The sequence below is a fragment of the Lutjanus erythropterus genome, chromosome 19 (assembly GCF_056507025.1).
Source record: "Lutjanus erythropterus isolate fLutEry1 chromosome 19, fLutEry1.hap2, whole genome shotgun sequence".
Lineage (NCBI taxonomy): Eukaryota > Metazoa > Chordata > Actinopteri > Lutjaniformes > Lutjanidae > Lutjanus > Lutjanus erythropterus.
The window spans coordinates 13,823,794-13,847,744 of NC_139335.1; the positions used below are offsets into that span (position 1 = coordinate 13,823,794).

The window sequence follows — 23,951 nt, forward strand, 5'->3', positions numbered from 1 at the left end:
TTTCTAAGAGTGTTGTGTATGTCTGCTCATGGAGATGGGACAGAGGAGGGAAAAAGGGGAAAGGACCACTGTGACAAAGCAGAGAGAGGAAGCAAAAATGGAAGCAAAGAAGAAGGTGAGAGTAGAGGATTGTCATGCAGAGAGAAAGGAAGAATGAAAGAACGGAGAGACAGAGAGGAGGTGAAATGGAGCAGAGCCATAAGAGAGATTGAGGGCATGAAAGTGAGAGATGGAGAGCATAAGATAATGGAGGGAGGGAGAGAAATTGAGAAAGGGACACTGGGGAGCGGGAGCAAAAGTGTGTGAGAGCGAGAGGGAGAGAGCCTGAGAAAGTGTGTACTCAGCTGTGAGATGAGACCTCTGTCTGCCCATGGGGAGAGGCGGTGTGAGAGGAGAGAGAAGACGAGGGGAGAGGACTCTGCTGTCAGTGAGGGGGAGGAGAGTCTCACACATATACACTCTCACTCATTCACTCTCTCCCCAGGGCAGCGATCAAATCTGCCCGGCTTAATGATTCCACCTAGAGGGCCAGTGGGCTCCGTCCTTTTACATCTACATCCAGTTTTCTTTCTTTTTGGTCACACTCTTGGTCACAGTGTACATGCACTCCTCTAATTCTAACCATGTTCTCTCTGCTTACCTTTGTCCCTGTGGGAATGCAGGCAGTGGATTGATGGGCAATTCCTCCGCCTCCTTCATGGGGACCTTTCTGGCCAGTAGTCTGGGTACCCCCCCTTCCCACCCGTCTCACCCTTCCCGGCCGCCCTCCTCGCCCTCCTCACCCTCCTTCCGGGGCGGACCCCACTCCAGCGCCTCTCAAATCTGGTTTCCCCATTCGCATGAAGGTACCTCAGATCACACATGTACACAAACGAGGGGTGGAACAGTACACAAAATTCACGGGTGGGTATGTAAATCGGTTTTAGGGTCAGGGTTCGGTACGTTCTCGATACAGCACAGAGAACAAAAACAAACGTAAAAAATAACTTTTTCGTCATTTATTCTGAAAATATAATTCTTACTTCATTCTTACTTAAAGGGACAGTTCACCCCCAAATCAAAAATACTCCATTCCTCCTCTGGCCTGTAGTGTTATTTATCCATCTAGATGAGGTCCAGGTCAGGATCAGGAGTAGCCCAGGAGGTTATGTTGGTCACCTGATTGAAGATGTGATTGCATTTGACTTTTGACTTTGGCCACATTGAACAGCACCTTATATTGCACACTGCAGTGAGGGGTACTTGGTAGACAGTACAAGGTGGAGAGCAGAAATAGAAAAGAAAGAAAAATAAAATGATGATGCAGCCAAATGTGCCAAACTCAGCAACTTATTTATGATAAAAAAAAACAAAAAACAAGCTCTGTGCTTGAGAGTGAAGGCACAGAATGAGCACCAGAAGTTGATGGTTAGGGTAGAATGCCAAGATGTCTAGTGTGCAAAACAAAATATAACATATAATGCCTACAAACCACATATATGTCCAGTATAATAGGTTAGGTTGTGAAGTAAAGTGAGCTGGTCTGAGGCATGAAATTCCTGGGCTGAAAATGAGTCCCTCTCTGGCCTTGGTTTAGATTGTTTTTGTTTGAGTTGCTGTATTTTGGAGATATCAGCCATAGAGATGTCTGCCTTCTCTCGAATATAATGGGACTAAATGGCACTCAGCTTGCGCCAGAAAAATATACATTTGAAAAACTCAGCAGCAATGTCTCTTTCAAAAATCATGACCCGGTGAAGCAGGCTAAGCTAACTAGCAGGCTACAGCTGATACACAACAACTTGTGCACTGCCAAAACGTCCAAACTTGAGCTCTAGAACTTCTGTTCCACATATATGAGTAGTACATGTAGAGCTGCCATGATTAACAGATTAAATGTCAACTATTAAGTGAATCACAAACTATTTTGGATTAATGAGTTTTCATATTTTTTAAATTTCCAGATCTCCCAGCTTCTTAAATGTGAATACTTTTTGGGTAATTTACTCCTCTGAAACAAGACATTTGAGACATTTTACATTTTTTTCACCATTTTCTGGCGTTTTATAGGCCAAACAACTAATCAGTTTATCGAGAAAATAATCGATAATGAAAATAACTGTTCGCTGCAGTCCTAAATAGATTATTTTGACAGTTTTGTGCCCTGAACTGAATAAGTTGCATACCAATCTGAATATCCTGTACGAAATTATTCAGGACAAATACATGTACTGTTCCACTCCAAACACAAACACATGTGCACAGCCTCACCTCCTCATCTGAGCACACTGTCTGGATGAGGAGATATTCATGTCTTGGCAGTATTGGGGACAGAGCTTTGCAGGGTGTATTGTTACTCTGATATTGTGTATTTTTAGGTGGCGTTAGGTTTCCACCAAAGCATGGCTTGTAATCATCTAGCAAGATCCTGGCTCCCGCCCTTTTATTTGTGCACCAAAATAGGCCCGGGCCCAGCATGTTTGGGACAGAGCACTGTGCCACGGGTTTCTGGATGGGGACACACAGGGTCAAAAGTTCAGCCAAGGAATCTTGCGGTATTCGATTCACGTCAGCAGGAATGTCACTCAAGACTCTCTGAAGCAGCACGCGTAAATGCGAGCCAGTAAAAAGTTGCAGAGATTGCAGAGCTTTCAGCTGGTGTCTCCATCACGGTTTAATAGGGTGGTTCCCACCCAACGCTCAGCATTACAAAACATGAGCTACACACACACACACACACATACGCGTGCACAGTCAGGAAAATATACACACACGCAGTTTGTACGCATCACATTTCTGCTTAGATACAACCAGGAAGTCAGACGAGGATAAAGTAGAGAGATTAATCTCAGAGGGTATTTCAGGAATTCACAAGCTCAGGATGACAGATAAATGTAAGACCTATCCAGTACCACCCACTGATATATTAATGCAAGGTCTGCTTTCCTGCGACTTCACTTCTGTCATGTTTAGACTCACATGTTCATAATCTTTTGTTAATTACTTAATGTGACGGTGGCCCAGTGCCATCTAATGAACCGTGGCTTTTGAAGTTGACGGACTCTTGTTATTTCAGCCCTCTCGTGATTATTTATTTATTTTCTAAGAATAGCCCAGCTGTTAGTCCATGGGGGGATGCCGGTGGGGGAGTGTTTGTTATTTGTGGTCACTGATCAGCGGCGCCCCAGTTGCGTGATGTGTGGCTGGGGCTGATTGGGTGCAGTGCAGCTGAGATGCTGTCTCTCTTTTTAGTGTGTTAAAACCATTGGATGCCTCCCAGCCACTCACCCTCCCCTCCCCTCCCCCCACCTTGCACTCATGTCCCGGCCACCAGGGGTTTGAGTCAGTGGACAGCTGCTCTAGTGGTGAGAATAGGTGAAACTGCAGACATCTTCAAAATAAACCAGAAGTGGTAAAAGTACACGCGTTCTTTACACAAGTAGAAGTACAGATTCTTATTTGGACTAAAGGACTCTGGTAAAAGTAGAAGTAATGATTCGACTTCGATACTCAGGTTAAAGCAAAAAAGTACAGGCTCTGAAATGTACTCAGAGTATAAAGGTAAAAAGAAGTCCTCTGAGGGACATTTCAACCAGCTGTTTCTGTGCAGAGCTGACTGAATGGCACCTTTTCTCCACGCTCAACTCTGCCTCTCCATCTGTTTTCGTCTTATGTCTTTTATATCTTTTTACGTCGTATATTTTCATGCCCTGTTACATTTTTGTCAGGTTACGTCTTTTATGTTGTTTTCGTCTACGTATGTTGTTTTTGTCTTTTAATGTCTTGGTACATCGTTTTAATCTTGCCTTTTATATCTTGTTATGTCGCTTTTGTCAGGTTATGTCTTCTCATCTCCTTCAATCATTTTTGTCTTGCTGTCTTTTATGTTGTTCTCATCATGTGACAACTTTTATGTCATTTTCATCTTGTTACATTGTTTTTGTCTTGTTTCTTTTATGTCGTTTTCATCCAGTTATGTCTGTTGTGTTTGATGTACACTGATGGATACTTATACTTAAAACTAATTAACTAATGAGCCTGTTTTGAAAATTTAAGGAGTAGAAAAAACAGATATTTTTGTTAAAATGTGGAGAGTAAAAGTAAAAAGTTGTCAGAAAAATAATTACCCAAGTTAAGTACAGATACGCGAAAACTCCGCTAAGTATTTGTCCTTGGTTACTTCCCACCTCTGAAATAAACACAGGAGGAATAGATTTGAATGAGATATCGACTCCAGCATCAGAGCAGTCAGAAACATTTTCCCTCAAAACTCCTTTTGTAATCATCTGTGTTTCTTTTACCTTATAGTTTCAGGGTTTCATTGTCATATATTTTCTTCTTGTGGAAAAGTAGAATAATATTAATAAGAGTGATGATGATAATGCCAAGCCTAATAAAAGTAATGGAGGTGATTATGACTGGGATTATTACTCAGTTGGCAATGGAGGCCATTATCTCTATTGCAGTTTAATTGCATATAACGCACTAAGAGCATGATTGAATCCAGACTGTTCATCAACCACATTCAGCTGTTCCCTCCTCAAGATAATTGCATATTGTCTTTTTCCTGTTTTGCATAAAAAGCAAGTCATCAAAATGAGCGGCACAATTACCCAGACTCTCGCCTCCTCTCTCCGGGTGTCAGCAGAACCCCACCAGCAGCAGAGCAGGCGCTGACTTGTGCGTGTGCATGTGTCGGCGCATTAGTGTGTCACTTGTAACCTTAAAGATATTCTCCGGATTCTTTTTTTTTTTTTTTTTTCTTTTTGCAAGTGTGTTTTTAAAGTAGCTGTTTGCTTGCAAATCCAAGCATAGCAGCTCAAATTTATATTCTAAGATTACTGTGTGATCCCCATGTCTCTGGTATATACCTGTCATGGTGCTGAATGTCTTTGTCTCGGCTATTCTTCTGACACGTTCTCCACAGATTAAAGAGCTCAAATCTACCATGTATCGAGCAATAGATAACAATGATCTCATTAGTCACTCGCTAACCATTCACTTACTGTGGATAAACACTTTTTAAATTTTATTTCCTACCTTTATCAGGTGACTCAACTAAGAACAGAATCCCCTTTTCTATATAATAATTGTCACAGCCGTTTGAAATGGAATTATGGTGGAGATGAAAAGAGGGCAAATAAAATGTAATAATAATTAGACAGGACTGAGGACGTGCCTTCAGCAAGTCTGCACAATCCTGTCTGAATGTTTTATTTCAATGATAGAAAATGTGTAGATATGTTTTATCTTAATTTGGATCTAGATCTGGAACAGTATTCATGTAGTGACAGACAATCAAAAGATACATGCAGCTTATATGTATTTATTTCTTTAATGGCAGAAAATGCATTAGGGATGGGAACTGATAAGATTTTCATACCAATGCCATTTATATCAATGCCAGTATCAATTCTGGCTATAGGTCCAATTAATATCAATGCCTGTATTGATTCCTGATCAGTGTTAGTCAAGCTGGCTGCAACCTGAGAGCTAGCTGTAGTAACAGTCATTATCTGAAATGGATGAATATTTATATAGCATTTGTTTCCATTTAAGTTTTCTTAGTCAAAGAAAAGATCTGCTAAGCCTGCCTGTGTGACGCTTATGTTATTATAACATAAGACATTTACCCTCAGTAACAGCCGTGCTGGTTTGTTAGGAAGAAGCACCACTTGTGCGTAGGGTGTCAAATACACAGCATTTCTGGAATTGAAGCTTATGTTGATTAAAGTTTCAGCATATCGCTCATGTTTTGACGGTTGCTCGAAATCATCATTTTACAGACATTACAACTATTAATGACGCCATTTTTGTTTGTGAAATAAACCCATGCTTGAGACCGTTTCTTCCTCTGCAATGACTCCTTTCTGTTGCGAGTTTCCAGCAGCGTAGACACAAGTTTGACATTATTGTTTTGTAATGAACAACTATCAGAAAAACAGGCCAGCATTGATCAAAGGAAATAACCTTTTAAAAAAATGTTGCGTTTTCCTGGACATGAAACTTAATCTGGATTTACACCAAAAAAAATTTGTCACTACTGACCTGTCAAAGCTCAAGTTCTGGGGTTGGAAGGCCAAATCAGAGAGAAAACGATGTGTTTTCAGTCTACTACACATTAGGGTGAACATGGTCTAAGTATGTTCAGAGGGCTAGTTAAATGTAAGTCATGCATACAGACCACATTTCTTTTGGGAGCATGTTTGACAAACCATTAGCTGAATGACACATTAAGCAAACCCATAAATATCATCACCACATAACATTAGTGGTAAGATAACTTGGCAGTGGGAGTCAGTGAATTTGGTACAGAAAAGTCGTGTGTTGATTTTTGCTTAAGAGAGCAATATAAAACAATCGCATATCTAAAAATGAGTGCTGCGGTCCAAATTACTAGTATATTAAATCGTTTGAAATCCTATTTAATATATGATCTATGGTTGAAGCAAGTTGTTTCCTGCCACCCCCTCCTCACCAGACTCAGTGAAGCTCAGGCAGGCTGTAGGAACACTGCAGGAGGGCAAGACGAGTGCAACATTGTAATTTAACAACATTAAGCAATGACGAGTCCTCCACTGTCAGCTGTTAATAACCGTCATCTGTTTTCAGGATAACAGGCTTAGCTTTACATCAGCAGACAAAGTACTGCTGCAAAAATATGAATAATACCAAAAAGTGCTTGCCTTCTGCCTGCCAGGCTCCATTAACATATCACTTAATTTAACTCTTATAAACATCTACTCCCTCTAAAAGATTATTTAATGATTTCTTATGACTCATAAATAGATGCTTACACTTTCGCCAAACATTCGGCATTATTTTAAACATTAATTAACATGAAATGGACAAACAATAAAAGTTACGGGCGGGAATAGACATTTCAAATGAGGACACCATGGCTGTAGTGTTGTCTTAGGAGAAGTGAGTATTTCAGCTCAACATTTTACCTTAATTTCCGATGACATCATGGTCATTTAATTATTTAATACTGGAAATATATTACGGATTTCTCCTTGAATGATTCATTGTGTTGGGAAAAGAAAAGTGTACAGTATACGGTCTTACCAATGCTGAGCTATTTGTGTGGGGTGACAGTGCCAAGAACCAAACCATTAGCGGCTTTCATGATGTCAGAGGGAAGCATGGATTAAAAGAGGTTTTTTGTTTCAGATTCTCTCCTCAGATTGATTGCCAAATACAGTAACAGCCATTGTGTGTAACACACGTGATTGTCCGTTGTTCATTGGCTGAGGGGAGACGCGGACTCACAGACACAGAGACAGACAGAGAGACAGAGCGGGGCGGCAGTATATGACAGAGACAGATGCAGTGTGGTGACCGTTTTAATAAATGTAATGTAAAATGTTTTTTCATAACACCTGGTAAAATGGATTAGGCCCTCTGAGCTTTTGAAAGATTTATTTTCATGTTTGAATAAACCCCCCTGAATCAACTGAGTGGAAAAATTAAAAAAAGAAAAATGGACTTAAAAAAAAAAAAAAGAACCTGCGGGCTCCTCACAGGCTCCAGGCCAGCTGGCTGCGGTCCAAATGACTTCTTACGTTATGCCAAAAACAATCGCAGTCTCATATCTCTGTCAACACATATAGACACACATGCATACACACGCACACATTTGCCTGCACACACCTGTCTAATCCACTTCTGTTTGATACGCCTTTCCAAGCCTATCTTCAGTTGTCCATCTTTCCTTCTGTTAGCAGTTGCTAGCTTTTCCTTTTGTGGGATTTAAGCTGCACCCCCCACCACCTCTCCTCTCCTCCATCCTCCTGCCTCTTTCATTCCCTCTCTCCCTCTCTCTCTCTCTCTTGCCAGCCTGCATCCCTTCCTTTCAATTAGTCAAACCTGAAGAGATCCACCACAGTGCTGCCCCTCCTCTGCCAAACCCCTCCTCCTCCCTTTCTGTGTCTTGATGGTTCTGTCACTTTTTCTCAATTAGCGGACCTGACAGGCAGCTAAGCCTGCTCCTCCTCTCCCCGTGGTCTTCCTCAGCCGTGCTCTCTCCCTCTGTCCTCCTCTGTGTCTCTGAAAAATTGCAGCCATTTTCCCCCGGAGACAACATATACAATTCAGCATTTATGTTATTTTTGCTTTTTAGCAAGCAGTGCTGGGTAATATATTGATATCATATCGATAATGTGATATGAGACTAGATATTGTACCCTGATATGGAATAAATGTTGTCTTTTCCTGGTTATAAAGGACCACTGTGTTGGATTTAGTGGCATGTAGCGGTGTGCTATTTGCAAATTACAAACACCTTGTCTCGCTCTTGCCCTTCCAAGCGTGTAGGACAATGATACTTGATTTTGCAAAATGACGGGAGGCGAGGGGCCAGTTAAGAAACAAAACTTGTAGTAGTAGAATTTATCAGATAAATTGAAAAAATACCAACATTTTCTTGTGGTGTTACCAGATGTGAATGCTGCACTGAATCTAGTATGTTTGGACTCAATATGGCGCCCTAACACACAGCAAGGCAGTGGTTTAGAACTGATATGAGGTGACAACACAAAGGCAAATTCATCAGTACATTTTTCATCGGATCATCTGTTTTCACTGTCTCATCTTTGCCAGCAAATCTGACCCTAGCAGCCCTGCACAGGTCAGCTGCTCACAGAAATCAAAGTTGCGGGAGACCGGGGTACGGACCCCCCTTCTCTTGGAACACACTGTAAATCAATTTGTTTTTATTGTGAATTGCAAAGTGATTGGATTGCTACCTGGCACCTTATCGGAGCCCTTATGTGTGCCACAAATGTGTTCACAAATTGAGTATTCCTGATGAAGGAGAGCCTCCAGTGGCAGCAAAACTAGCAAAAAAAAACCATCATGAGCTCTATCTAGAGTCCAGTGTCTGGTTTGTCTGTTCTGGGCTACTGTAGAAACATGGCCGTGCAACATGACAGCCTCCATGGAGGACCTGCACCCTCTGTAGATATAAAAGGCTCATTGTAAGGTAACAAAAACACAGGGATTCTTATTGTCAGCTGATTATACACAAATGAATTATATTTAATTTGTTTCTTTAATCCCTTTCAATCATCACTTATGACCCACTAGAAGTGTGTAGTGGCGGTGCCTGTATTTTCTCATTATTTTGCCGTCCTCGGAACGCTTTACCAACCCAAATGTCAGTATTAGATGTCCTGGGAATGAGACGCAACAATAAATTAATTCAATCTTTCTAGTACATTTACATACAGCTCGGACAAATCCTATTGATTCCACCCTTAAAGGCTGCATTACAGTGAAGTGATGTAATTTTCTGAACTTACCGGACAATATTCACATTACTGATTATTATTTATCAAAAATTTCACTAATATTTTGTTAACACACCAATAACCTTCCCTAAAAATATTGTTGCTTTATCCATAAATATCGATATCTAGGAATTTGGTCAAAAATATTGTGATATTTGATTTTGTCCACATCACTGAGCCCAATCAGCAAGAGTTAGTAAACCCTCACGAGCAGCATTTCAGACCAGGTAGAGGAAGGGTGGATAGAAATCGAGAGAGGATGGTTCTGGGCTAGAGAGAAACGAAACCCTGTCGTCTGCCTCTAATTCAGCAGGCTTAATTCTCCTCTGCCTCTAGGTGCTGTTCTATATCCAGCCCCCTTCTTTGTCCTCCCTGTCGGCCTGCTTCTCTCAACCCACCACGCTGTGAGAAATACCTTCAGAACTTCTGGAAATCCCTCCCTGGGATGCAGCTCTGTTTGTTCTGCCTCTTGCCCCTGCTCCGCCCGTGGAAAGGAGGGCATGCACTGCGAACTCCCCTCTGTCATTCACTCGCCGATGCGGACTTGTTTATGTGTGTGTGAGTGTGTGTGAGGAGAGGCTGCTGTGCAGTCAGCAGACTGCACTAAGACCCTGCTCACGTCGCCTGCAGCAGCAGCAGCAGCGGCAGCAGCTTCCCTTGTCCTGGCCAGATTAATGGCTGAATGGGCTCTGCCGTGCCCAGCAGTCCCCCTCTTGCCGCCCCAGTGGAGGGCATGCTGAAACTGAGCGGGCTGGCATTATCGGGCACAGCCAGACCACGCTGTGAAAAGGGATTACGCCGTCAATCGTCACGCTCACAAACAACATGCTGCCGCAGAAAAAAAAGCCCTTCTCCCAGCTTGGATAAAGACTGCCAAACAGCTCTCTGCTTTTCTCCCTCCCAAAATCAGAGAAAAACGTCTTGCTTAAACAAAGGATCCCCCCTCCTCTCACTGTAGATGAATTGGCATAAATGTGTGTGCTTATTAATCATGACAGCAAAGAAAAGGACAGAGACAAAAGGGGGGAGAGTGGATAGAGTAAGAGGTAGAAAAATTGGTGAAACAAAGAAAAAGAGGGAAAAAGTGAGGGTATGTAATTATCACCCCATTGCCCTCCTCAGAAAGCAGCACCTCCTGTGTTATTGCAGGGCTGTTTGCCCTCTCTGTGCATTTCATTAATTAAGATGGGAGCATGCGGAGGCCGCTCTGAGACGGGGTCATTAAGCCCACCACAACACTCCTCCCTCCCCAGAGCCGGCTCACAGCACCGGCCCCATTGTTCCACCGGCAGAAAGTGAGACATTCAACACTCAGAGCTCCTGTTAAAACCACGGCACTGACTGCACACACACGCACACACACACACACACACACACACACACACACACACACACACACACACACACACACACACACACACACACACACAAGGCCAAATGAACTGCATCTGCGCTTTCCGGGATCAGGTCGCACGCTTGCCAACACAAATACGTCTGTCTTTCATTTAGCTTGTAGAGCCATGTTTTCCTCCCTTTATCCCCCTCCTCCTTCCTTCGCTCCATTTGTGAGTTGTGTTTGAAAGTGAGGCTGGAGGGTGAGACAGGTGCAGCAGCAGGGAAAAGTGGACGTGAAACACCTGGACTTCTCTAGATGACTCAGGTCACTGAGATGCTTGTAGACTGTGGTGCTGATGGACAGTAGATGTCCTGTCTGTCTCGATTTCAGTCAGATGTATTTAAATAGATGCACTAACAAATAATAACACTGCACTACATGTTAGGTCTGTGACAGTATGGATTTTTTTATTACTGAGGAGACAAAGCAACATATTACGTGGGCTGGTGGTTTCCTGCGACTGCCTTAATAATTATGTATCATTGGACTTTATTGAAGAATACTGTCATAAGCATAGCTTTGCTCTTTTAAGAAGAGGGCAGTGTGGAGTGCAAGTGAGTGAAAGCGAGCAGCAGAATGAGAGTGACTGCTGCTAGCGAAGCAGAAACTTAAACCTAGTACTAAGTTGTCAGTCTGGCAGTAAACGTACAGTACAAGTTGTAGTGTGTCAGTTAATGAACGCTACAGATTTTCAAAAAGAAGTCTCGTCTGTATGTTCCCAATTGTTAGAAAAGTGAGGGGGTTAGGCCCGAAGTAAGCTGAGCTGGAAACATTAACGTTTAATGCTTACACTAGCGGTGTACCTTTACAACGCCAGCTCCGGTGTGGTCCTATCACTTTTAGAAGCTTTGTAATCCAGCCTTGAACCGCAGTGTCTTTTTTTGAACTTTGTAAAATAAATCCATAAGGAAAAATCCAACACTGAATGTCTTTTGTAGTTAGGGTTAGGATTAATCTATTTTTCCACTTTGAAAACAGTATTTGTCATTAGCATGTTGTTGCCACCCACTGGCAATCCCAAAATGCCCTGGGCTGAGTCTGTCGACCAATCAGAGGTTGTGTTCCTGACTTGTGCGTGACAGCGCTGATCCTGAGGTGCGTTAATAGACCCATGTTCTCAACATGAGAATGACCCTTCAAAATAAAATTTGCAGTGATGATGGTAATGAGCTCAAACCAGCAGTAGGCATCACATGGCAGTGGGCACTGGTTTTAAATACACAGTTCACCCCAAAATCAAAAATACACATTTTCCCCTGAGCCTGTAGCAGTATTAACCATCTAGATGCTTTTGGTGTGAGTTACAGAGTTTTGGAAATATCAGCCGTAGAGATGTCTGCCTTCTTTCCAATATAATGGGACTAAATGGTGCTCAAACCAACAAAAAAAAGATACATTTGAAAAATGTAAAACTAGTGTCTCTTCGAAAAATCATGACCTTTTCTCAAGATAATCCACAGACCTTGTTGTGAGCACTGTCACGTAGTGTTTCTAATAGAAAAAAAGTAGTTCCAGTAAATTCTACTGCAGATTCTATGGCTGCTATTTCCCAAACTCTGAAACTCACACCAAGAAATCTAGATGACACGACAGACAAGGGAAAAAAAGTATTGTTGATTTTGGGGTGAACTGTCCCTTTGATCGTGGCTGTTCTTAATATCACATTACATAACATCAATAGAGAATATTCACTGTAGTTATTGTCAGTAGTTGTTGTCAGCAAAGAATTTCATCACACATTCATACTGCCCTATTTTTGTAATTTACGGTACTTTAATTTAATTATTAAATCTGTGTTTGCAGTCATGTGAAATAATTAATTATACAGTAGTAGAGAAAGGCTGATTCAATTCACATTGATTTGTTACCCAATAGCAGTGGAAGTGGGTTGTCATAGTGATGCTGTTTCTTTGTCCTAATATTGTGATGGGCTTTCATCTCAGTCCATGTTTTCTCTCTCCTCCACCTTCAAAGTCCTTTGTGTTTTTGAATGTCCCATTGCAAAATGAGTTTTCTGTTTGGTTGTGGTGTAAATGTCCTCCAGATGGGCTCCATGTAATAAGCCCAGGTGTACTGGCTTACAGACCCAGCATCCAAATGACCTTTTACCCCCACTGTAGGTCAGTAAAGGTCAGCCACTCAGCTCGCTCTTCATTGTAAACACAAGCTTCAAATCCATCCTTATCGCTCCATTCAGATGGATAGAGGTGCCACTGGCAGTTCTGAGAGAGAGATAAAGAAAGAGCCATATGTTTCAAAGACAAATTTCATACGTTACAGCAATCCCCAAGCTTGTCTTGTATTGTTTGCATTCTAAACTCCAGCAGGAAAGGCAAACATGACAGGCAGAGCCAGTACTTATTTGCGTATGAACACCACCAGCTGCATTGGACCTGAAGGATTATGCTGGGTTAGTCTGGATAACTGCATCTTGGTGGTTATTGTCCTGTCTTATCAATTCTCCCCCTCTCTCTCCCTTTCCATCTCAGCAGCTCCGGGGTATCCTCGATTCTCAGGGAGTCTGGCCCACACTTTCCTTCCCATGAGCCACTTGGATCACCATGCCAACAGTGGAGTTCTCTACGGGCAGCACCGTTTCTATGACACCCAAAAAGGTGAGGCATGAGATGATTAAAATTTAATCAGACAGAAATAAGACATTTAAATCCAATTTATACAACATAGTATGGTGTAATTTGATGTGGGATATTGATATAAGGATGCCTAGGGACACTATCAGGAGAACTGAATAATCTAATTCTGTCATTGCCTCTTCCTTTCTTGACTAATGCATTTGTCTTTACTGGCCTGCCTTTCTTATTCTATTAGAGAACTTCTATCTTCGAGGTCTCCCGTCCCAGCCACCTCTCATCTCAGCCAATCACAGTCTGCCACCAATGTCCAGGGCAGGTTCAGGACACTCTCAGGGGTCCTGCAGCAGAGACAGAGATCCAGGGGTGGGGACGGGTCTGCATAAGGGTCTTAAAGAGGGCTCTGTGGAAAGAGGAGTGGTACCTGGCAAGGACAAGGAGAGGTCCAGTAGCAAACAGGAGGCAAAGGAGAGACAGCAGCAGCACCAACAGCACCACAGTCACCAGGCACCCCAGCCCACACACCACCATCATTCCCACACCCATCAACAGCACCCACACTATCCACAGCACCCACTACCCCTGGAGGAGGTCAACAGTCGAGCCCTGGAGAGGCATAAGGCGTCACTCACGATGGAGTACAGTAAGGAACACCCTCAGAGTATGGGCAAGCCCCTCAGTGCCTGCTTGCACAATGGCAAGATGCAAAATGGAGATACAGGAAGTGGAACAGGGGCTAAGGCCTCCATGTCCAGCTGTGGGGGGGAGGGCACGGCGCTTGGGGCTATGGGGAGTGGGGGTAGCAGTCAGGGCAGACATATGGGGTCCAGCAGCAGTAGTCGCTGCAGTAAAGAGGGGGTAAGTGGGGAGATGAGGATCAGTGAACAACCTTCGGACTGTCTGGAAAGGGGTCAGGCACCACTGCACCACTCTCTGTCCTACTCTGTACCCCCACCCTTACACATGGGTTCTGCTACTGGAGGGGCGCAGCCCCATCCGCATCCTCATGCTCACCCCCATACACATCCTCACCCAGGGGGCTTCCACTGCCTTCAGCTCCATCCTAGCCACCCACACCACCCACATCATTCCCATCATACACACCACCATCCGGACTTCTTCTGCCCGCCCCCTCCTGCTCCTCTAGCTAACCCTGCCTCACATGAGAGGGGGCCAGCCAATGTGGGGCGAGAACCTAAAGTCACAGGGCCAACGTTTGTGCCGTCTGTGGCAGACTTAGGGGACAAATCTAGTGGGCCATTCCAGCTCGGTAACCCTGACTGCCAGGGTGTGGGCGGAGGAGGGGGAGGTGGCAACACCAAGGACAAGGTGATAGAAAAGAATGGAGGCGGTGGGCACCATAGTAGTTGGCACAGAAAACAGCAACAACAGCAGCAGCAACAACAGCAGCAGCCGCAGCAGCACCCATACAGAAAGACAGAGAAGGCTCCAGACTGGATGCAGTCCCACCACCAACACCTTCAGCCCTCACAGCTTCCTCCACCTCCCCAGCTACAACAGCCTCCACATCCCCAACAGCAGCATCAGGTTGTACGATCACGCAGCGCTGAGTGTATCAACAGTGGTGTAGACATGGATGTGTTTAGACCCTCGCTGTCCCAGGGGCCCAAGGCTGGACACTCTGTCCCTCATTCTGTCAACACTTCTCCTTACAGAGACTGTTCCCATCCACCTAACTCCTCCCCACTTGGAAGTAAAAGCATGGGTCAACATAGTGCGGCTGGAGCAGCCCATGGCCCTGGTCCTGGAGGTAGCTGCTCCTTACAGAGAGATGGCCAAAAGGTAGCCAGGATACGCCACCAGCAGCATGGCCGCCCTGGCCCTGATGCTCCTTCTCCTGCTGACATGAACCAGGGTACTAGTCAGGAGCTAAAAAGAAAGATGGACATGTCTCCTTATGGTTACAGCAACAGCAGCGGGCAGCACCACCACCAGCAGCCCCCAGTGCCACCTTGGGCCATGAGGCTTCCCCACCACATGTCACAACCTGAGGAGGAGCAGAGGAAGTCCTACATGGAGTTAGGGAGTACTGGTGGGCAACACTCCCAGCAGCAGCAGCAGCAGCAGCAGCAGCAACAGCAGCAGCAACAGCAACAACAACAGCAGCAGCAGGGAATGAGTCTGCCTCCTCCCCAGCCTCCCCCTGCACCTCCTCTCAGTCAGCAACAGCAGCAGCCACAGCAGCAACCTGAGCCCCAGGGCCCAACACAGGGGGAGAGCAGTGCCATGAAAAGCTTACTAAAGTACAGCAACCAGCAGCAGCCACTGCTCCTCTCCCAGAAGAGCCCCTTTGGGGGGCTGGGAAGCCTCAAATCAGGTCCTGCTGGGGGGAGCTGCGCCCTGCAGGGCAACAAACAGACTCTACCTTCCAGAAAGGGCCCAGCTAATGATAACGAGCGCCCTGATTACAGTGGGCGGAGCCGGGAAATGGGGGAAGCAGGTCATGGGGAAAGCGAGGTGCGGCAGCCGCCAGTGGGAATCGCAGTGGCCGTGGCCCGACAGAGGGAGCCACCTTGTCGTTCAGCTGACGGTCATCCCAACAGCCGACAGGGCAGGGTACATCCCTCAGTGAAAGGTAAGCAGTCCAGGTCACTGCCTCATAAACAGAAGTGAAGGGAACAGAAATGTTTTTTTTTCTTATCTGTAACCTGTTAATCATGAAGCTGCGAAAACAAAAGATAAGAAAACAGAAAAGACAGTCTACAGCTGAAAAATCTTGATGCTTTGTTGGGTCAACTGTTACATTTCCAGTGAATGTTAGGTTAGAAAATAAAACATTTGCCTTATTTAACATGACTTCTGGAATAAACCACGGTCACCTCTGGCCTTCTCTCCAAATACAGATATCAATAATTTGTTAAGTTGAACAGATGCAAATAATGATGTCTCTGTCTCTAACATGTACTTGAATGCTTGAATTCCAAGAACAGTCTGTGTAAATGTTTTATTTTAGTCAAGAAAGCAGGAGAATATGTGAGAGTATGGTTAAAATAACATTAAAAAATATGTTACAAAATCTGTATAATGGGGAAAACTACAAGCACTGTCACTGCTCCAAGTCTCTTGAGGGTCTACATGATAGTGTTTTGAGAAATGGCAAGAGACCTGGGAATATGTCCTTACCAGGGGACACAATAGTGAAAGTTAATGGTTAAGATAATGTTTGTCTCTCAGGACCGCCCCGCTCCATGTATCCTTCAGATCCCACCACAGAAGAGGAGAGGAAGAGGCTGAGTGGAGAACAGATAGGTCTGACTTGCTTGGACAGAGACAGAGATGCATATATCAGGTAAGCAACTATAAAGCCATTGAAGGACTTGGAAAAATAGCATTTTCATGCTAAAATACATGTACTTTGATCAAAATTCAATTGTTCAGATTTGAACGCATAAGGAACACCACTACCGTGTAATACCCAATTAAAATAAGTTATTGTTAGAAACCGTCAGGACACTGGTCTTCATTTGTGTTTCTTTATCTTCGTCTCATCCTAATGCCAGGGATAATAAGGAAAGGGTGGAGTTTGCAAGAATCCACCCCTCCAACAGCTGTCATGGAGACCTCACCTCTCATCTCATGGTCCCAGGCGGGACTTCCCTCCAGTCTGGCCAATTAGGAGATCCTGCTGCACATTCTGCTCACCATCATTGGATGCCAAGAACTGGAAGCCCCTCCCTCTGGATGACAGGACACTCTTATGGTAAGAGAATAAGAATATTTCAGAAAGGTCCTGGTGTTGTCACTGCTGTTTTTTTTATCATGTATTAGATGGGGACTCATCACCCTGGTAACCAAGAAAATTGAGAAGAGTTTTCTGTTTTCTGTTTTCATGCTGGTGTGCGCCAGAGACTTGACACTCAACTTATGTCAGTGCAGGAGAGCAGTGTGAGAGAGAGAGAGAGGGTTTTAAAAGTGTCCTGTGTGTTCAGCTTTTGTAGCTTTTAACTGAATCTCTGTCATTTAAAGTTCAGTTTCTCTCCTTGTATCGCTCTTTATACTTTCAGATGTCTGCCTTATTTTACTATTTCATGCTGGATAGGAGTTGTGGGAACTTAAATAGTGAAAAATTTATAGGAAATTAAATGTGGCTAACCAGCATTTTACAGCTGCTTGACTCAAGATGAGCGCTTTTTAAGACACACATTCAAGTGGGTAGCCTAGTTGGCGGTCATAGGAATTTTCAAGATATTGTTGTCATAGAAACAAAATTCACGCATAGCGTTTTGGGTTTTCCTGATCGCACAAAACTTCACCCCAGCGCTGCCCTGCCAGCACCTTTCTGCCAGAAAAAAACACTGTGGATGCAGGCCCTTAGAGATCATGCCTTTACTGTAAAAATGCAGTATAGTCCCAGTTCCCATTTATGGATTAGGTCAAAAACGAAGGTGTTTTTATGCTCTGCTGACTTGCAGATCATTTATGCTTTTATATAATCGTGCTCAGAAGCAAATATCGAGTTTCCTTTAATGCCCAAAGGAGTGTGTCATCTCAGATTTGTGGAGAATTTAGCATCCAGGATTGTACATTATGCTGAAGAGAACACATCATTTCAGCTTTAGCATCTTTTGATTGGTTCCCAGTCAAGTTTAGACTTGATATCATGATTTAGTGATTGTAGTCATAGTATATTTGTAACAGTTTTTTACATAAAATTTGAAGGGTACATAAATCTAATGTGACATCCTTTCTATAAAGCAGGTATAGGTCATACAGCCCTGCACCAGAATCTGCCCCCAGGTTTCTCTGCAGCCATGCCAGGCCCTCTGCAGCCGGTCCTGCCTCTGCCTCAGGACCCCTCTGCCCAGCTGGTGGTCCTGCCCACTGAGCCTCCTGCCCATCCTGCCACCCATCACCTGGGTATGCCATAACATCGCTTTCTCCTCTGTAGAAGTATTTATAAAGAACTTTAAACAAATGAGTATGCACAAAATTATGCGTGTACAGCCTCACACATACACATACTGTAGTTACCCTCGGAATCTGCCACACTAATGTAAGTCTCAATAGATTAGAAATTCACTAAATGTAGCCTACAGTATATTCCACAGCCTCCTACTGACTAGTCATTAACATGATGCTATTTCCATGTTCATATACATCTGGAGCTAACTACTGGAATCATAGTGATCCTGTGAAGACTGCTGATGAACTTCCCTTTAATGGGCTCATTCACAGACACAAACACCACAATTCAAACATTTCCTGCACACCACCTGCTTGGCCCAGCAGGAATAGGGCTCTCAGTTGGTCAGGGTACTCATCCAAAGCTATACTGCACGTGTACACCCCCCCCCCTTACTCCCCCCCAAAATACACACATGCACTGAGAACCACAGCAGAGGAAGAGGAAGTGTGAGAATGAGGGAAAGATCACTTCTTAAAACTCATTGTAGACACATTCAGCGAGCAGGCTGTGACATTTAATTAGCTTGCAATTTTCAGCGGTTCGTTTCCTTCTGTGCTCCACAGGAGTTTCAGCCGAGAGAGGAAGTGCATCCACAAAAGCTTTCCCACAGGAAACATTTGCGTATCCAAGTTTATGTTTCTGAACAAGGATTTTTGGTGTGTCTAGGAAAAAGAGGGTGGAGGGGAGAATCGGGGTGAAAGGCTAGAGACCAGAAAAACACCAGTTTTGAGGTTCTGAGTGTTGGCCCACTATTTCCCAACTGGGACGTCTGTCGTAGCAGGTCACCCAAATCAAGTTGTACTGATTCTTCACAGACATGGGAACCAAGCTTCCTGTTGGGCCCTTTTGCAGACCCTTGTCTGTGGTTTGGCTGGGCAGGTGGGACTTTTCGCCGGAAAGTCCACACTAAATCCTCCAGCGAGACCAACATGCATTTCCAGTCCAGTATTTTGACCTCTAATCAACCTACAACCATCTTCATCTGTTCGCATTTCATCATTGTCAGGACTTTTTTTTTCCAGCATTCCAGCAAATTCTCAAGGCAGTTCTTAAGAGACAGCTTTCTGTTCAGAGCGGGGGAGAGTGTGGGATTGCTGCTGCCTGGGGAGATGTTGTTCTATGAAGTCAAAAATCTTTCTTTTTTTTTTTTGAACAGATTTGTCTATGTCGTCGCTATAAAATGTGAATACAATGATTTTTAAATGATCCATAATGGTTCCACTGTTGTGAAATGGGTGTGTGGGAGGTAGATAATGAGAGATATGCTGTATTCTAGTGTGTTTGCACATAGTGTCGGTGTGTATGAATCCAAAAGAAAAAGGTTGCTAAAGTGTGTATGTGCATGCACGTCTTTTTATTCTAAGGTAGCCCACACTGTCACATTCCTCCTCCTTTTTCTCATTAGATGTGATGGAGCAGCCAGGGCTGTGGCCCCCTGTGTATGGCGCCCGGGGCCCACCCTCCCACATGCAGCATCCTGCTGTGTACTCCCGATCCCAGTTTCTACGGCAACAGGAGCTGTACGCTCTCCAGCAGCACCAACAGCTCCAGCATCAGCATCAACATCAGCACCAGAGCCACCAGTCACAGCAACCACAACCACAGTCTCAAACCCAGCAGCAGCAGCAGCAGCAACAGCAGCAGCAGCAGCAGCAGCAGCAACACAGAGCTGCACATGGCATGGACATGCAACATCATGCCACTCACAGTTCACAGGTGATTAGAAAGTCAAACTCTGCAAGAAAGCTTTTAGTGTGAAGAGAGTTTGATTAACATCAGTCTGTCTGTATATCTGTACTTCTGTCACATCTTATTACATTGTTTTTTCCTTATGTCTTACATAAATTTTTGTCTTGTTATGTCTTTTTTATATAATTTCTTTTTTGTTGTGGTTGTCTTATGACTTTCATGTTGTTTTTCGCATTGTTACGTCATTTTTGTCTTGTTGCGTCCTTTACATCCTTTTCATCTTGTTTTGTCTTTTATGTTGTCCTGTTACATCTTTTACATTGTTTTTTTTTTGCCTTTTTAACATTAAAGTAACAAGCCTGTATTGAATTGTATTCTGGCTCAGTTGGTTGGGTGTGTTTGGGGCTGTCAGTCCTCTGCAGCTGCAAATGTACAAACAGTTGCCAGAAAAAAAAAAAAAATCCTCAAGTAAAGTACAGATACCTGAAAACTATAATCATGCACAGTAACAAAGTATTTATACTTAGTTATTCTGTACGTCTATCTGTCTATCTATCTGTCCATATATCTCTCTATCCATCAAAAGAGATCCAGAGTCAGCTTAAATTCTCACATGAGTATTTAGTCTATTTTTAACTCTCCTAATATTTTTCTGGGATATGCTGATTTTCTCACAGGGATGGAGTGACTCGCTGAATATAGGCTGCACAAGTAGCTTTTTGTGTCAGTGACTATATTGCAAGGAATTGGTTATTACATTGCTAATTCACTTCCTTGAATAAAATGAAACGAAATGAAAATAACTTTATTTTATTCCTGCAGATGCAGAAGAGGCCCAATGAGCCCTCAGTTGAACTAGAGGAACTCATTTCAGAACCCAGAACATCTAAACCTGCCAAGCCCTACTCTTACAACCCACCTCAGAGGAACCCCTCTCCCCCCGGGGCCTGCGCTGCTCACCTGTCCCCTTGTTGCCAGTCCCCCTCACTCCGACCTCATCCCAAAAGCACTCCCTCTACACCCTGCCCTGCTCCCAGTCCTGCAGCGGCAGCCCCTCACTCACCTGCCATCAGCCCTACGCCGCCTCAGATCCCCAAGGGGGCCGAATCCCAGGACAAGAGAGGAGAGGGACAGCCCCCACAGGATTACCCGGAGTCTCTGGAGCCTGGTAAGCATAAGCAAAAGTATCTATATGCAATCAAAAATATGGCTGCCCCCCAACTTAAGAGTTTTATAGCTGACTAGTTGTTGCATGATATTAGTTTAATGATTTCAGTACATATTTTTGGGACTCAAAGCAAGCTGGCAGTTAAATGCTAATGGAAAAAGAAATAATGATTCTGTGTCGGAAGAACCAGCAAGGAGACTGAACGTTTTGTTAATTTATTTCAGCAGTGTATAACCTCACACAAATTTTGGGAATACAGAACTTCCAGCTTCACAAAACCAAATACTACAGACTTATCAACGAGGTGGATGATGTTTCAGAGTCAGAGCCACTGGGCCTTCAATCTTGGAGGCTGTGCCCCTGTTGTTAACTGTGCTTACTAGTTAATGGCAGCTACAGCACAGTTGGCAGCAGTGCACTGGTAACTTCAGAGAAAAGGTTTGTGTTGCAACAATCCCCTGATACTTTAGTACCCAGCCAAACGGCAAGCTCTTGAATGGAGTTTAAAGTGTTTTTTTTTTTGTTTTTGTTTTTTACAACTAACTGATAAACAAAAACTTGGTTGACTAAGACTCTTCTTACTGACTAATGGTTTAGTTGACTATTAGGCAGCAGCCCTAATCAAAAGTGGACAAAAGTGGTAGCATTGCCACCAATATAATGAACAAAGTATAACGTCAAAAATAAAATGAGCTAAATAAAAATTTCCTCCTGCTTTTTTTAAACAAGCTTACACATGACTCACTGTAACTTTGCCTGCAAACTGTTAACACAGGCTCCTTTCATCTGATTTCAAGGAGACTCCGATCCGGTGGCAGGCATTTAGAATAACTATACAGAAATAGCCAGTCTTCACGTGGATGGTCTTGTTAATTTGTGCTGGTCATATGGAGGCTGGCATTGAGACTGTTTCATAACCAGTTAAAACCTCTGTGAGCTACAGCCAAATAACTCTGACACAGCAACACAAAAAGGACAGTGTATTCGGAGGTATAGCAGCACCTTCTACCTTATCCACAGTGGTAACTGAAATAGCCACTGTTGCTAATGATCCTTTTTTTCTGGGGCTGTTGTGGTAATATGTGTGGGTGGCTTGGTGTGCCCCTGATTGACTGAACAGCTCAAAGCTGCAGAAAATGACTGCCGGCTGAGCTGGGGCTTTCTGGCACTGATACCTCGGCAATGACTGAGAAACACCTCAATATCAGCCATCGCTTCTCCTGCACCCCCACAGGCCCCGCACTCTCTTCATCATCATTAATGTCTGGCTAACGGCTGCCGCACACCAGAGGAATTGTTTCAGGTGCTCTGATAAACCAAAGTCCTGGCCCACTTCGAACAACACACTCATACGGTTGCAAATGGTCCCCTATCCTTCCTACTGTGAGATCAAACAATGTGCCTTTTCTGGTTTTCACCCTTTGTGACCTTGAAGGTACCAAGGGAGTCAAGTTTAGAGTGGGCCTGATGTGTAAGGATTTAGATTTGCATAACACCTCTAAATATAAAGTTGTCCTTAAAACTGGGCATACACTGCACAATTTGAGCTTGAGTTTCTGACCTGACTTTTGAGCCACACAACTCATTTTAGAATTGGAGCAAATTTTAGCTTCACTGGTCCTTGCACAGTTAAAGCCAGTGCCTTTTTTGCACTGTGTGAGGTGGCAAACAGAGCAGTGCATCCACCTGTAAATTAAGTTTTTACCCAGGTACCTGCTGGGTATTATGCTTTGCTTTGTTCTTAAGCTAAAATATCACTTAATAAAATAACAGCATTATGAGATAATTGTGTGGACAGTTTTATCAGAATTATTGAGCCAATATTGACAATTTATGATTCTATTATCTGTATTTCTTTCTCTCGATAGATTTGCCTCCTGGATACACCTACCCTGCTATTGCCATGGGCTACAGAAGTGGGCCCTCCCCCCAGGATGTTCGACTGGCTGAGCCAGCCGACCTGGAAGCAGTCCAAGTGGAGCCTGCTGAGCATGCTCCTCAGTCCCTCTCCAGCCTGGGGGAGGAGCTAGACTGTCAAGCAGTGGTCAGGCCCCTCCCAGAGCCACTCCCACCAAAAGAAGTGGAGCAGGAAGAGGAGGAAAGCGTGGTTGAAAGAGTTCTGGAACAGAGGGAGGAGGTGGAGGTAGCAGCGGTGACAGCAGCCAACTATGTGCCTGGAGAGAAGGAGGTGGAGGAGCAGGGGCCTGCTGAGGAAGAGGTCTTGGTTTGCCCCCCTGCTGAGAGCCCAGTGTGCGAGGCTGCTTCCTGTCCAGTCCCCCTTTCAACAGAGGAGCCTGAAAGGCCAGGAGCTGTCATCACCTTGGAAGAGGAAGAGGATGATGAGGCGGTGGGTGAGGAGAGCCAGGTGGAGCATGCTCAAAAGGTCAACATGCCTGGAGAGCAGCATCCAGAGTTGCCTGCCATCATCATGCTTGACCCTGCTTCCCCTGCAGCCCCTGAGCCTCAGTCCCTGGCCCTGGAGGGAGCAAAGGACAGCCTGCAGCAGCACAAGAACGAGATGACGCCTGATGATGCCTCTGTGGAGTTCGTCTGTCTTTCCCCTGCCTCAGCTTCCGCCTGCAGCCCAAGTGAGGCAACTGTTGCTGTGCCCCACAAACCTCTTGTGCCCTGCTACTGGAGTCTGGAGCTGCTGATTGCCGCTGCCTTCTGCACAGACGTACCTCCATTTCCCTTGTTTCCTCTCAGCACCCCATCAGTTGCCCCGTCACAGCCCAACCCTCACCAGGGTATGGAGCTTCTGAGTGAGCTGGCGGATCTGGAGCTCCAACAGCAAAAGCGCACCTGTGGGAAAAGCCAGGGTGAGGGACTGTGGGTCTTCCATTACTCACATACATTAACATGCACAGAGCAGAGACACACTCATATTAGCAGACTGCACTTCTCTGTCGTA

The 23,951-nt window shown here is 44.4% G+C and overlaps 1 protein-coding gene across 1 annotated transcript in view; it reads left to right on the forward strand.

The window, feature by feature from the left end:
- The window catches only part of bahcc1a (BAH domain and coiled-coil containing 1a), a 93,233-nt gene that overhangs the window by 43,589 nt on the left and 25,693 nt on the right, over positions 1-23,951 (forward strand). Inside the window, exons 3-11 of the mRNA XM_084745273.1 lie at positions 663-845; positions 13,155-13,280; positions 13,495-15,852; positions 16,452-16,566; positions 16,778-16,977; positions 17,973-18,134; positions 19,589-19,899; positions 20,695-21,040; positions 22,909-23,859. Of these exons, the coding sequence (XP_084601399.1) occupies positions 663-845; positions 13,155-13,280; positions 13,495-15,852; positions 16,452-16,566; positions 16,778-16,977; positions 17,973-18,134; positions 19,589-19,899; positions 20,695-21,040; positions 22,909-23,859 (4,752 nt within the window). The remainder of the gene's footprint in view (positions 1-662; positions 846-13,154; positions 13,281-13,494; positions 15,853-16,451; positions 16,567-16,777; positions 16,978-17,972; positions 18,135-19,588; positions 19,900-20,694; positions 21,041-22,908; positions 23,860-23,951) is intronic.